General features: G+C 36.7%; 1 protein-coding gene across 1 annotated transcript in view; it reads left to right on the top strand.

Moving 5' to 3' along the window:
* ttc27 (tetratricopeptide repeat domain 27) overlaps positions 1-15,106 on the top strand; it is a 274,814-nt gene that overhangs the window by 170,321 nt on the left and 89,387 nt on the right. Inside the window, exon 11 of the mRNA XM_051919199.1 lies at positions 586-681. Coding sequence (XP_051775159.1) covers positions 586-681 — 96 coding nt within the window. The remainder of the gene's footprint in view (positions 1-585; positions 682-15,106) is intronic.

The raw sequence follows: 15,106 nt of genomic DNA, 5'->3' as shown, positions 1-15,106 counted from the left end.
ATTCAAAAACGTTGGCGCGATACGCATGCAGAGCAGGTTAGAGATAATGGAAGTACTAAAATTCGAAAATCTCAAGAAAATGATAGTAAAGATTGCATTAGCGCAAGCAAACGGCAATTATTACTCTGTGAAATAATGGAACAACGCAAAGAGATCAAATATATTGTTCGGATTTAAACGTAGATTGTCTAATTTGTGTTAAATTAAAAGATTTGTTGTTTGGTGAAAGTGAAATCCACATACACAAGCAGCAGAGACATGAAGTGGCTGGCAAATACTGTAGGGTTTGGGGTTGGCAAGCAAAACCCCCTAGTTGGGGGGGGGGGGGGGGGGGCACCCATAATTTATTGGTTTGTATTTGTAATTTTTCATTGCAATAAACAAGTCTGGAAGACATATTTGTGGTTGGTAATATCAGAATAAAATCAGCTGCAGAATAGTATACAGTAAGAAAAACAAATGAAGTGGGCTCTTTATGATTAAATTTTGAAGTGGTGTTCTCTCTAAAATTAGGGTGACTGTATTAACATGAATTCTTGCATTACATCTGTTCTTACATTGTGCTAACATCCTTGATGTTTTTAGACTCTTGTAGATCACTTTGAAGAGAAGGACCTTCGTGTGCTTGAAAGACTGAAAATGTTTTACTGCTCTCAGGTTCCTCCCCGCTGGGCCATTCAGGTAAATGCACTGTTTCGTGTTTTATAATAGAGGAGTTCCAAAGTATCTATAGAGTAAGGATGTGTTCCACAATATTTTTTAGTAATACATTTGTTGAACTAAAGGCACCAAATCAATAAATCAAATGCCATTTCTTGTAGCATTTATAATTGGCCCTGTAACTGCACTCATTGTGTCCCCAAACCCCATATATTTAATATTTTTGTATGGAAACAATGGAGACTTAAGGCAAGTGAATAGCCAAAACCTTTTAAAAAAACATGAACTGTGTACTGTCTGTTAGTGAGCAACATGGTAGGAAGCTTCAAAAGACTGGACATTTAAGTTTTTAATTTAGCATTTGTAAAACACAAGATAGACTCTCACTGCTCTTGATTAGTAACAAGCATTATATTTTATGATGCCTTTTTTGGTTTGAATACCTAAAACCATGCTGATACTAATTCACTACAAAGTGTTACTGAAATGAGAAACTTTATTCATTTAATAATTTAAAGTATCGACAGGAACCCATGAATTTAAGTGTTCTAGGTTTTAAGGTATACGGTATGAGCAAAAACAGTTTTGCAGAGTATAGATCAAGCAATTAAAACATACATACAGACATAAACATAACCATACACACAGGTGGGTCCTGGTAAACGGTGTTTCCTCATATACAAATGTGCACATAAAGCTCCAAGGTATGTATTTTCATCTGAATTATCATACTGTATATATGTGTGTGTATATATTCAGATTCTTGGGTTCAAGGTGGCTGTGCGAATGTGAAAGACCGGTGCCCAATCGACTATCGCTTCTTGTCTTATGACCAGTGTTGCTCAGATAAGCTCTAGCTCCTTGGAGCTCTAACAAATGCATGGCTGAATGAATGGTTAGAGCTGCTGCATCTCTCCTCTAAAGGCCTGGCTTCTGTGCCAGACCTGCTTATTTATTTCATGGAGTTTGCAGGTTCTCTCTTTCTGCTTGCGGGGCTTTCCTTTGATGCTTTAGTTTCCTCACACACTTCAAAAATATGTAAGTTAAGTTGGTTGGCAACTTTTGAGTAGGGGTTGAATCTTGTTTTGTTTTTTTTTCTTTATATTTCAATTTTTCTCTGATTGTGGAGTAAATGGTTTTTTCTGCTATGTTATTATTATTTGTTTGATTGAATAGCATGCCATTTTGATGCTCTGGTTTTTGAAAATAATATTTATATAAAAAAAAAACTGTAAACTGTCATTATGTGTGCCTGTTTGCATTGCACGTCCCTGCCATGGGTCTGATGCTGCTTGTGTAAAATGGGGCCTGCTCTCTTCAGTACTGTAATGGAAAATACAGGTTAGAAAAGAGGTGTACTTCAGCAATATTTTTCATAGCATTGCCTTATTGGAAAGTATAATGTCTTACTGTTACACCTAATGAGGTTTTGAACATTTTTGGGATCTTTCTCAATCATGGAATGGTAAAGAAAACATTGCTTGATAGTATATGTTTGATAATACATTTAATCCATTTTGTAAGAAGTACAATTCTGTTCCTAACTACATGAAAGTGGCCATTTTTAATCTGTCTCAAATACAATTTCAGAATATTACTTATAGAAGACTTTTTTTATTAAAGGCACTTATCATAAACCTACTTCAACAAAATATAGCTATCAGATAATGTTAATTTATATAGCATCAATAAGAGCATATACTTTATCAAAGGCACTTGATAGAGCAAAGAAGATTAACACAATCTACCAAAATACAGTACAGTCTTAATGAAAAGTGCAAATTAAAAGAAAGCATTGCTGGTGGGATTAAAATTGATTAAAGTTTTAACACTAGACGGCATCAAATAATGCTCTTCAAAGTAATTAACAGTTCAGTTCAAAACTTGTGCAATGTGAAAATAATTACAGGTAGGGTGTTTGTATAGGATAGTATGTTATTAATATGACTCTGCATAGTAGTGACGGTTGAAGACCTGGACATAAAGGTACAGCGGTGAAAACATTTGGGAGCTCAGGTGGGTTTTCAGTATACCTCTGAATACATGGACAGTTTAAAAAAGTGGGTTTCAGAAAACAGGAGCCAGAAAGTTAAAGGCCTACTTTGAACAAAGATCTCCACTGTCAACAGGTTTGTGTGGTGCAAGCATTATTGACTGTAGTATTGGAACAAGCAGCTTTAATGGTGTGTAACAGAGTTTTAAAGATGATTCAGTGTCTGATGAGATACCATGTAGCATAGTGAGTGCTTTGGGGCAAGACTCTGGCAGTAGCATAATTCCTGTGCTGTTTGAGGGGGAATGTTCAAGAAACCCCATAAAGTAGTCTCTTGGTGGTCATCCAAACAGACAGTTTCAGGCTGTGATTAAGTTCCTGTTTAAGGGAATTGTGCAGCCCCATGCAGTGACATATTTGACAAGCATGTTATTGACTTTTGCATCAGTCCAAGGCATATTCCTGCTGCTTCTTCTTATTAGCCAGTTGGGAATAGCAAATGCAATATTAATGTCACGTTAATGATTCTCAATAACAAAAATACTTCTAGAAAGCAATGCCCTTAAAAGTTCACTGTTGATGTGAATTAAAATGGCCATATGAGCATTGTTCCGCTCTGTCTCATTGAAAATTTCAAGTAATGATAGATTCCCAGACTCATCCAGATGTTTTTTCCCCATTGTGTAATTTTGCAATCTTATTCAAAAATCATTTAAATGATTTTTTGCATCATCTAGAAACATGTATTACCCCAGAGTGACAAAACTAAAGCAGGATATTATAAAATTTGTATTAAATATATTAAAAGTAAAAATTGAAATACCACATTGTCAAAAGCATTCAGGCCTTTTACTTTGACCCATGAATTTTGGCTCATTCTATTGATTAGCATTGAGATGTTTCTATATCTTGTCTGAAGTCCCAAGAGCACAGTGGCCTCCATAATTCTCAAATCGAAGTTGTTTAGAACAAGCATGACTGTTCTTAGAGCAGGCTGCCAGGTCAAACTGAGCAATCAGGGAGATCAACCTTAGTAAGACTGGTGACTCTGGCTGAGCTCCAGAGAACTTGTATGGAGATGGGAGAAACTTCCAGAAGAACAACAACTATCGTTGCAAAACTCCACTGAACTGGGCTTTATAGTAGAATGTCCAGATAATAGCTTTTCCTCAAAGAGGCTCCTAAAGGACTTTTAAACTGTGAGAAACAAGTTTCTCTAGTGCGATAAAATCAAGAATGGGACTGTTTAGTCTCATTTCTAAGTGTCATGTCTGGAGAGAAACATGCAGTCTTCATTACCGTGCAGTATCATTCCAACAGTAAAGCAATGTGGTGGTAGCATCATGCTGTGGATTTTCTTTTTCAGCAGCAGAGACTGGGAGACTAGACAGAGTTGATAAAAAAAACTGAACAGAGTCTGGACCTCAGACTGGGTTGAAGGTTCACCTTCCAACAGGAGAATGAACCTGATCACCAAACAAAGAAAACGCTTGAGTGCCTTAGGGACAACTCTGGGAATGTCCTTCAAGACCCTTCCATAACCCAAACTTTAACCCAGTTAATGCATCTCTGGAGAGACCTGAAAATAGCTGTCAAGTGAAGGTCTCCATACAACCTGAGAGGAACTACAGATAAGAATGGCAGAAAATCTCTAAATCCAGGTGTGCAATGCTTGTCATGGCAGACTCATGGAGACTCCAGGCTGGAATCGCTTCAAAAGGAGCCTCAGTAAAGTGCTAAGTAAAGGATCTGAAGGGTCTTATGTCATTGGAATATTTAAGTTTCCTATTTTTAAGAAATTTAAAAAATTTCCAAAATCCTATTTTTGCTTCATTCTGGGGTATTGAGTGTTGCTTGATGAGGGAAGGTTCAACGAGGGTGCAATTTAAGAAAATGTGAAAAGCGATGGGGTCTGAATACTTTCTGAAAGCACTCTATATTATATATGCTACCTACTACTTTGTGAATTTCCCCTTGGGGATTAATAAAGTTTATCTCTCTCTCTCTCTCTCTCTCTCTCTCTCTTTACGTTGTCTGACATCATCAGGCTAATCTTTAAGCAACTGACATGTGGCAGTTAACTAACAAACATTGCACGTGTGCGTTACTGGAGTTGGAGCAAAGGAAAAAAAAAATTTTATATAAAGAGAGATGTCTGTGTAATTATGTGATTGTGTTAAATTTACTTTATATCTTACTGTCATTTTTGTGAATATGTTTAAGATATCTTAGCGCTATTGTTTGTACATAGAAAGAGGTGAGAGGAACTGTCAGGCCAAAAAGGTAGCTGTAGCAAAGGCCTATGTGTGCGTGAAATGACTTTCAGATGGCCCTGATGGATTTCTGGCAAACAGCTCAACACCATAGGAAGGGATGGTGGGACATTGCCCTGGATGCTCAAAGCAAGGGTGGCGAAACATTGAACACAACAGGAGATATTCTTGAGAGGTGCAACGCCAAACTACAGTGATTAAAAATCTCTGTAATTACAATCCTGGATAATAATAATAATAATAATAATAATTCATTACATTTATATAGTGCTTTTCTCAGTGCTCAAAGCGCTATCCACACAGGGAGTAACCGGGAAGCGAACCAACAATCTTCCACAGTCTCCTTACTGCAAAGCAGCAGCACTACCAACAATTTCCCCACATGTGAGGATGAGATGCGACTGGAAATGCTGAAAGACTGGATGTTGTTAGGGGTGTTTTGGCCAACATATCTCTTCAGATTCAAGGGGAACAACAAGAATCCCATCCTTGCTGTAGAGCAGTAAACTAGCTCTTCATATTTGAACAGATATTTGAAAGAATTTGAAAATGTGCCACTCCATTACCTTGTGCTTTGAGCTCGGGGGGGGGGGGGGGGGGGGGGGGGAGCTTGGGAAGAATTTAATAAAGCTTTTAAATTACTTGATTAAGGCTGTTGTCTTTAACATATTTCTCATTTACCGCCCAGGACTTGGCTTCCTTAACATTTTTGACTATTGGTGAATCACAGAACTTTATGACCGTGGCTGAATGGTAAGGTCACGGTAACATTCTTAAATCACCCAGTCTGTCTGGAGACTACTTTCCTGTCTGCTGTTATCCTCTTCCTTTCCCAATTTGGCATGGCCAATTTCAGTCTTTTTAACTTCTTACTATTCAGATGCAGTGTTTGGGATGACCCAGAAGAACAACAGAAAGCGTGACCAATAACCATAATGTCCCTTTTGTGCCCCATGGACCTCATAGTCGGCTTTATACAGCTATTGGTTCTCTTTGATTTTTGCTAACTTCATAGTTGCTCGCTTCTGTGAGAGTGAAATCTGGAAACTGTGACTGTGTGACTTCCTCTGCTGTCAGTGAGACAATAATGAGCTCCAAGTTTGTTTTTCTTTTCTTTCTAACTCAATTTTTCCTGTTTATCCTGGCTTTTGTTCTTTCCTGTGATAATGTCAGTCATTGACTAGATCCAGTTTATTCTTTATGTATCATCCCACTGAAGCAGAAACCTTCCTTTTCTTCTGACAAGACTGAATGTTATCACTGAGCATGATGTGCTATTTTTGCAGCATTATCCTTGAGGGTTCTCCATATCAGCTTGTTTTTATTCTTTTATATAGAGCTTTTTCCAAGAAGTAGAATCAAACATTAAAAGTGATAGCCAGTATGCAAAATAACATCAGTTATTACAATAACCTACAATGTACTAATAGAGTCAAGGAAAAACGTCTTAGCCTTGCATGCAGTTTATATAAAGAAAGGGGCCTGAATTGGATGCAACACTTGCTTCTTAGACTTAGCCCATCTCTCCTGCTGGCGCTCCTGGCTGTAGCGCAGTTTTAACTGTGCAGTGCATCTGTTTTTGAACTGCAGTTCAGGTGTTTCATTGCTTAGCAGCACAGCAGGGTCTGTACCCCCCTAAACCCCTTAATTGTTGATCATGTGTCATTTCCTTGCGGTGCTTGATGCTTCACAAGATACCCCAAACCCCTGGATCCTCAAACGAGTGTCTAAGCTTCATGGGGGATAAGTTTGCAAGATTATTAACATTTATAAAAGTAAATTGCTTAATTTATGTTTACATTTTATGCATTGAGTGCATGTGTGCATTAAAAGCTTTTTTTTTTTTTTTTGTTCACCCTCAGTACTTTTTGTGGTTCCATTGGTGGTTCAGAAATGAGAAATTTGACTTCTTCATCTTCAGATGTGATATTACTTTTGTAGGGGGTACGAACATAAACATTTTCTAAGGGTGCTGGGTATAGAAAAGGTTGGGAACTACTCATATAGAATAAAAACAACCAGGGTTATATCAAAACATGAAGTAACAATAAGTTCAGGAGACCTGCTGGAAGACATGGCAGGCCATGTTCATGTTCATGACATTGCTACACCCATGATTTGGAGAGTTTGCTTGGCTCAAGTTACTCAAAGTGTATCGCCAAGGTGCTCAAAAAAACTAGAAGCAAATAAAATGGTAACAGTTGGTAGCACTTTCAGCAGCTCTTTTGGGAGATACTGTCAAATAGGTGTGCATGATTATCACATAATTCATCATTGGCAATCGTTGATATAGTAAATGCGTTTATTAATTTTGATAGCACTGCAATAAACACATACTTTTGGTGCTTACTGCATATGCTATATTCTGTATAAACACAGTATATTAGAGCCAGTAAAGATGCAGGATAATTATTAAAACAATGGGTCACTGTCTCAGCAATACAGTGAATACAGTAAATTACTGATATTCAAATAATTATGAAATCAAATGTATAACACAAATATTTATTTATTTTTTCAAAACAAATGTTATCTTCTGGAAAGCTAACCATCAGCACCACTACCCATTCAAAAATGTTAAATATGGAAATGCTAATTGGGGTTCTGCAGCATTAAGGAAACAAAAGTTTCATGTGTATTTAAAATCAAAGCACAGAATGAGTGTTGGTGAGTGTATTGCGCTGGCACCCGGTCTGAGGTTGGTTTTGGCCTTGTGTCTGATGTTGATGAGACTCTGGCTCCCCAAACTGGAACAGTTTATGGATTGTTGGTCACACATTGAAGTCTTATGGTATGATTGATTGTATCCCTCATTGAGGGGGGTAAAAAAACAAATCATAACTAAAACTATAATTCACATAGAACATCATGACATTTGTAATGAGAACAAGCCATTGAGCCCATTAGGCTTATTAGTTCCACTTAGCTGCCCCTCACAGTTAGATTTTCCAGGTTTATTTCCTTTTGTTATAGTATGTCTAGTAGGGAATATGAATTATCACAACTGTTTACAATGATCAAGCACCTTCTTTATGATGCATCTTTCTCCCTGTTTATAGACTTGTTCAGATAATTATACTGCATGTTCAAATGCTTTGAAATTGTGCACTGGGAAATGCGCTATATAACTTACAGTATGTTGTTGTTTTTACTTTTAAATGGTAATCTTATTGAAGTATTCATTTCAACCAAAAAAATAAACACTTTACCGCTTTATAATTAAAGCATAACAGTCACATTTTTCTTTCTTTTATTAGTAAAAATTACCGTTTCTTGTGGAAGCTTTGAAAAAGGTGTGTCATGATATGATGCAGCCATTTACATATAAATCAGCAGATCGGCGACATCACTGGCCTGTTATTAAGCAGCAGAGAGAACTCAAATCCCAAGAATCAACCTGGCAGCGTAGACTACACTGTGCATAGTTGATTATTGTGTTTTTGAGTTCTTCCCTCAGTGCAATATTGGGCCGCTCTTTTTGTGATTATAAAAGACAGAAAATCATGAATATTTCGATTTAAATGGCATCTAATATCTATATTTTTCTCATTAAAAATTTCACCTGGTCATTTCACTAATCCATTTCATATACAAACTTAATTCAAGATTTTGGCTATTGTAAAATTTATAGGCATGTAAGGTTGCTTGAGACCTATATAAGGATACTGTGCCTAAGGATAAAATACATGAATGATAGTTCAGTTCTGACTTCGAAATCTGATATTCAGCCATTGAGCCGTCCAAGCAGCCCTTGCGTGTTTGTGTGTGTTCACAGTGGTCCCGTCCCTGTCTGCCCTCCTCCTGTAGTAAAGTTAAGCCTCCCTCAGCTGGATTTTAGGAGGACCTGACTGTAGACTTTGTGGAGCCTACGCAGATGTGCGACTCATTCAGACTTCTTCTGTTCTCCCCTAGTAAAACATGTGGCTTTAAAACATCCACCCTAAGCTCTTCTAAGGGTAAGGTTGCTGCGCCTATGATTAACACCATGGATCAGTGTTCACTGGTTTAATTTACTGTATCTGAAAGGTTACACAGTCTAAACCAGTTTTTTGGGCGTTTCCATTGGACTTATGATACTATTTTGTAAGAATTTCAGAATTGCCTGAAATTCTGCCCTTTTGTTTAGTCTGTTCTTATAGCTGTCTAATTTGTATTGCAGCATAGAGTTACATCATAGTTTGGTTATGTAACAGAATATGGCAAGTCCAGAGTCTCATGAAAACATTTAATTGAGAAATGCCTTTTACATTTTTGTATTTCATATTAGTTATTTTCCCCTGCGAATGATCACTGTGATCATTAAAATATAATTATTTGAGTTACTAAGGCAGACAAAAATGTCAGCAAGTATGTATAGTCTGCCAAGTCAGTCTTACCTGCAGCCTTTTATGGCCTTTTCATACACAGTTCATTTTTAGACAGTCAAATGCCATTAATATGTGGCCAGTATAATTAGCCATGGAGAATTCTCTTTTGTATTCACAGTGACTGTAAAAAAAAAAAAAAAAAAGTTCACTTTAACACCTTTTGAACTTTCATGTATATTTGTGTGCTGGGGAAAAAACATTTAAATGTGGTTTCAATTGCTAATCATGTAGACATGTCACTTAATTTTGAATAAATCTTCCTTTATTCATCTATTCTACATGTCTATGAGTGTATTCAGAAGGTGTGTTTCTAAATATGATGTCATTTGTTAATCTAAGTTTAAGAGACATCTTTACCCAGAGTGATTTATAGACATGAATAATTACACATACAGCATTTTCTAGTGATCTTCAAATGCAGTTAACAGGAAATAACAAACACCCTTTAAAGTGGATTATAAGGAGTGTAGTTCTGTAATTAATCCCAAAGATTGATTAAAACTAGGGCTCAAAAAAATCCACATTGTGACTGTTTTGTGCCAGACAACTGCCCAGCCCCATTGTGGCCATTCTGCACTGCAGCAAGCGATGCTGATTCTGAAGGAATATCATGGACTGACTAGATCAGTTATTAGCAATGACACAACCACTCCAAGGTTCTATTACAGAAGAGGATAATATTAGAACATTACAATATTAGAAGAAAATTGATAGGATCAGGCCATTCAGCCCAACATAACTCACCAATCCTATTCACCTAATTTCTCCAAGTTAACATTATGGTGAGTTTCAAAGGTTCCTAAAAGCCTTCTGTCTGCCACACTACTTGGTAACTTGTTCCATTTGTCAGAGATCCTCTTTGTGATTAAGAACCTTCTAACTTTTTTGTGACATTTACCCTTAAGAAGTTTCAACTGTGGCTCTGTGTTCTTGTGCAAACTATTTTAAAGTAACGATCCATTGAGCATGTTCCTTTCATAATTTTATCCCCTTGTGCACAAGGTGTCCTTCACTGTATTTCAAAGTTGTTTGTATATGATGCAATAAACCCACTAGGTATTCTTTCAAATAAATCACAAGTTTTTGCGTTGTCTGCTCTCTTTCATTATCAAAATGTGGGATTTGCATATGTATACCCAAAGGTGAGCAGTGCGTCACAACTGAGTTAGTCTGCTTTTATCAAATTTCCTACCTACAGTGAGCCGCATACAGTGAAAGACTTATTACCATTGGATAGCTGAGGTTCAGAATGTTGTAATGATGTATAGATTGGTCATTTGAACTACATGTCATAGCTATGTGTAAACAGCAGCAAATATAATACTTATCTAACAGTTCATCCTTTACACAACTTTATGCATGTTTATACACAAAGCTCGAGTCAGATTCTGAAAAAAGTTTGACTTTATTGGGAGTGACATGTTTAAATAAGAACTGAAGGCTAGACTTGACCTGTAAGTCAAGTTTAGTATATGTCTTTGAGATGTTGCGCCATGCAGTTTTACAGTTCAAGCATCATGGGTTGAGTTACCATACCCAGAGGCTGTCTATTGCCCGTTCTCCCTATGTTTGTTTTCTGAGCAGTTCTTTTTCAATTTCAACTTGGAGTATAGACAGTGTTTCTTAGTAATTGTTATACCGTACTTGTGCACCTTGAACTTTCACGGAAGAAAATCTCCTTTGCCAGATCAAATGTCACTGTTTAAAACCATTTGTGTTGCAGTGTCATGAGCATGTAAAGAAGAAGAAGAAAAAAAAAAGTTTCAGCTAGTGACTTGTTCACATTATTACACCCCCCAAACCCAAATGCCCTTCTTATGATAGATATTTGTCACAAGTGACCGTGAGCATCACACAAGCCGGTCTTAACAACTGTCTCTATCTTCTGTATTCAACATATCGACTATGAGTACCTAATGTCATCTTACCATCTAATGTAAACCTATCCTTGACATGAACTGTTGCTATGAGGTAAGGGAGTGGTTAGAATGTTTTGGCTTATCGGTGAATATTATGTTATCTACAGTTTAAGGATCAGTATGAGGCATTACACTCTCTGTTTCATGCAGTAAGTGAAGAAGGGGACTAAACCAGTGCTTTATAGTTCATTTCCCAAGGTCAAGGTCTTTTTATTGTCATATGTACCATGAAATTCTTGCTTGTGTAATGTTCCTTGCAAATACAGCAATCAACATAAAACATAAAGAAGAGAAAAAACTTGTAACTTATTCTAATATTAATAATAATCTCAGTAAGTAACACAAAGTATAACATTACATAAACAAGAATGACAGAAGATGTAGTGCTTAGTTTGCTCAGTTGATTACAGAACATGCTGTTTGCAATGTAGAGTAAGCTAGATTGTACTTCAGAAGTGATTGAAATCTAATATGTTTTCAGTCTGATGCAATGCAGTGTGCACACCTCATTCTTTTCTGATGTCTAATACTATGCTATTTACAGTTTCTAGACAAGTGAGCCGAGTGTGATTGGTTAATAATTAAACAAAAAATATACTTAGTCTGTATTTTGAAAGCTGCTTTAAAATAGAAAATAAAACAGTGAAAATAAGATATAATAGTATTTTTTTTGTTTTTTTGTTTTTCTACAAGAAAATTCAAAAGCAGGCCTGTCTTTCTTTTTTTTTATTTCTTTTTAACCATGTTAATAGAGCTCTGTGGGTGAAGATAAAGAGCCCAGCTCAGGTTACATCTGATAGGGTCTCAGTCCTGGTTCTGCTCTATGTAGACAGACTCAGAAAGGAACTGCATGTGTTTGTAGTATTCACACAGTCATCAGGAGAGGAGCAAGTAGGGTGAAATGACACCTTTTATTGGCTAACTAAATAGATTACAAATGCAAGCTTCCGAGGCGGCTAAGGCCCCTTCATCAGGCAAGGTGTAATAAAGAAACTGAAAAATACTCTAGCTTATAATCATTTCACCCTACTTTCTCCTGTATCAATCTATGGCTAACACAGTACAACACGCTACTGCTGTGGTCATCAGGACAGAAATAGTACATATGAGCCAAGTTTAAAAAGGCTTTAATTTACAGATCTTAAGCTATCAGCCTTACAGTTACTGATGTCATAGTAATGTCTTTTAGTGAGCCTTCACATTTTTAATAGTAAGTGTATTGTGCTTTAACATTTTTGAATATTTTCAACATTGTGCTTGACTGCATTTTTGTAGATGTGTGAATTGTTTAATCAGGAGTAATTCTTATTCTTCTAAATGAAATACCTACAAGTTCTATATATTGTTCGGATCAACTGATGCATGTAGTAGAAAATTAAGAACCTTATTCATCTTTGATTTCTACTAAATGCACCAGTTAATCTAAACAGCATACAGAACTTGTGGATATAAACAAGCACCTAATAAAAGTTTAACATTTGAACAATTACAACAGGGGTCACTAAACAGAAATAAGAAATAAAGCTTCCTAAATCACTGTTTTAGAGTCATGTTTTGCAACCCTCTCCGAACTAGAAGATGTTCCAAAGTCAATCTGCACAGGGCGTGGAGGAGCACAACTTACATTAGGAAAGGCTTGGTTGAGGAGAGCCAAGTGGCTATATGCCATACCTCCCACATTCTCTTCGAAAATTAACCATTATCTAACTGAAGAAAAACTTTGTTTTCTGTAGCCTTTGCAACTCTTAAAAAATATGCAGTTTGACATACATTTATTGCATTATAATTATTATTTGATTTTTAAGAGGGAAATTGGTCCTTCACCTATCTATGTATCTTAAGAAAATTAATTTGTTAACTCTTTTTTCAGAATTATTAAAACTGTTTGCGCTCTTCTAAATCAACTATGCAGTACTTTTTGCCAAGTATAACATACAGGTTTTTTTCTGTAAATGGTGGTCTTTTAAAGCAATAATATTTTAAAAATAAAATAAATTGACTCGGCACGTGTTACAGAAACAATTGTACTCATTGTGTTTTGTCGTAACTTTCCCATAGCACGTTTTTTGCCATTTCTTATCATGTGTTTAAATGACATGCTGATGTACTATGTGCCTGCAGGATGACAATGGCACTGGCTTTTGAAAAAAAGAGTATGGCATTGCTTTGATGTACAGTGTATTCAGTTTATTTCAGATTTATTATCTTGTGTACATTGTAAAATTACGTTCCTATTTGCCTCCAAGCAGTGCCTAAAGTGGAACCAAATTACTGGAAATTCTCTGTTTATTCAGCATCTTGTTCCTTCTCCCAACTCGTTATTTCTTTTACTTGACAAGTTAGGGGGAGTTCAGAGGGAATGTATATAAATGTATGATATCAAAGTGGAAAGGGTACTCTTGAATCTTTGAGTGCCACGACACACTAACATTCAATCAGAAATTGGGGGTCCCCCCAGAAGCACCACCGAATGTCACTGCATAGGTTATTTAAAATGTGGGAGACACGCTAAGAGTTGCCTTCAAAGATGGGAAGTGTAAAAGCGGACAGGAGGTGATAAAGGCACCTCAGAATGATAAGAGTCTGAGAAGCAGGCTTTACTACAATGCGCTTGAGTGAGGGAGCGCCAGGCAAGAAAGGTACAGACTCAGGAGGATAATGAGGAAGAATGTTGAAGGTACATGGGTCCAGCAAATTGATGATGGATGATGAAATTATAGACCATCGGTTGAGCCCTAGAACTGTGTTTTTGTTATGTTATCAAATTAAAAAATATGTTTGCTACAAATTAATATCATAAAATGAGCTTGTGGTAGAATATACTGTACAACATTGGAAGCTCATAGAAACTGAAGAGCAGGGGGCTGTTCAGTATGGATTTGAATGTTGAGAGAGATGAAGCTGCAGAGAGGAGGTTGCACTAAAGTCAATATGCATTAGGAAAAAGTACAGAGGTTCAGTTGTTTTCTCTGGTGTGATTGGGCTGTTGGAGCAAAACTCTTTATAGGTTAGGCGACAATTTGATGTTTCAGGTGCTGAAATGCATAAAGATTTCTAGATGTAAATCTTCCAGTTTCTCACTCCCTCTTTCAACATACAGAAGTGTTCCCAGAATATTCCCAGTGCATGTTTAGACAAGAGAGTCATTTCAGTGTGACTTAAAGAAGTCTTTGGTCATTGTGTGAGGATTTGCACCTATCAACTACTAACACTCAACACTGAAAAGGGTACTAACTGCTGGCTGTGTGTCCCTAACAGTGAATATTGAAAACACTTGAATGGTTGTGATTGGGAGAAATGGCTTGTCGATGTGAATTTGTATTCGACTTTACTAGTCATGGATCCACCTTAAAGGAAGAATTACCATAAATGCTTAAACACCAGTAAACATATTAATTTTAGTGGTACAGAGACACCTGGGGCAGTGAGGTTGGTGATCAAATTTATAACTGTGTCATCTTCCCTGAGGCCATATTTTCTAAACACTTGAAGAGAAATAATGAGCTGCCAACTGACCACCACAGGAATCTCAAATGGACTACAGAGATTCTGATAAACCATTAGATGAGTCAGCAAATTTAGATGGGATACCACCAAGGTAGAACTTTGCAAGTGTACCATATTTTTCATTATAGTCCTTTTCCAACTTGCAGGCTATGCAAAAAATCAACTGATATTTCAGCATCGTTATAATAACAACTATTAGTTTTCTCCAACATAATTCAACACCTTTTACTAACTTTGAAGTTATAATAAATACTTCAGTTTGTAAAGTTAAGGTTCCTCCGCATCATGCCAACATCAAACCATGTTGTGGTGCAGTCAGTGCTCATGTTCTTCCATTTGTTATTGTTTAAGCACATCAGCTCGACTTCATGTGAACATTTTCCATTT

This window comes from Erpetoichthys calabaricus, chromosome 15 (genome assembly GCF_900747795.2).
Source record: "Erpetoichthys calabaricus chromosome 15, fErpCal1.3, whole genome shotgun sequence".
NCBI classification, from domain to species: Eukaryota; Metazoa; Chordata; class Cladistia; order Polypteriformes; family Polypteridae; genus Erpetoichthys; species Erpetoichthys calabaricus.
Note: the sequence above shows the minus strand (reverse complement) of the source record. Positions and strands in the feature narration are given on the sequence as shown.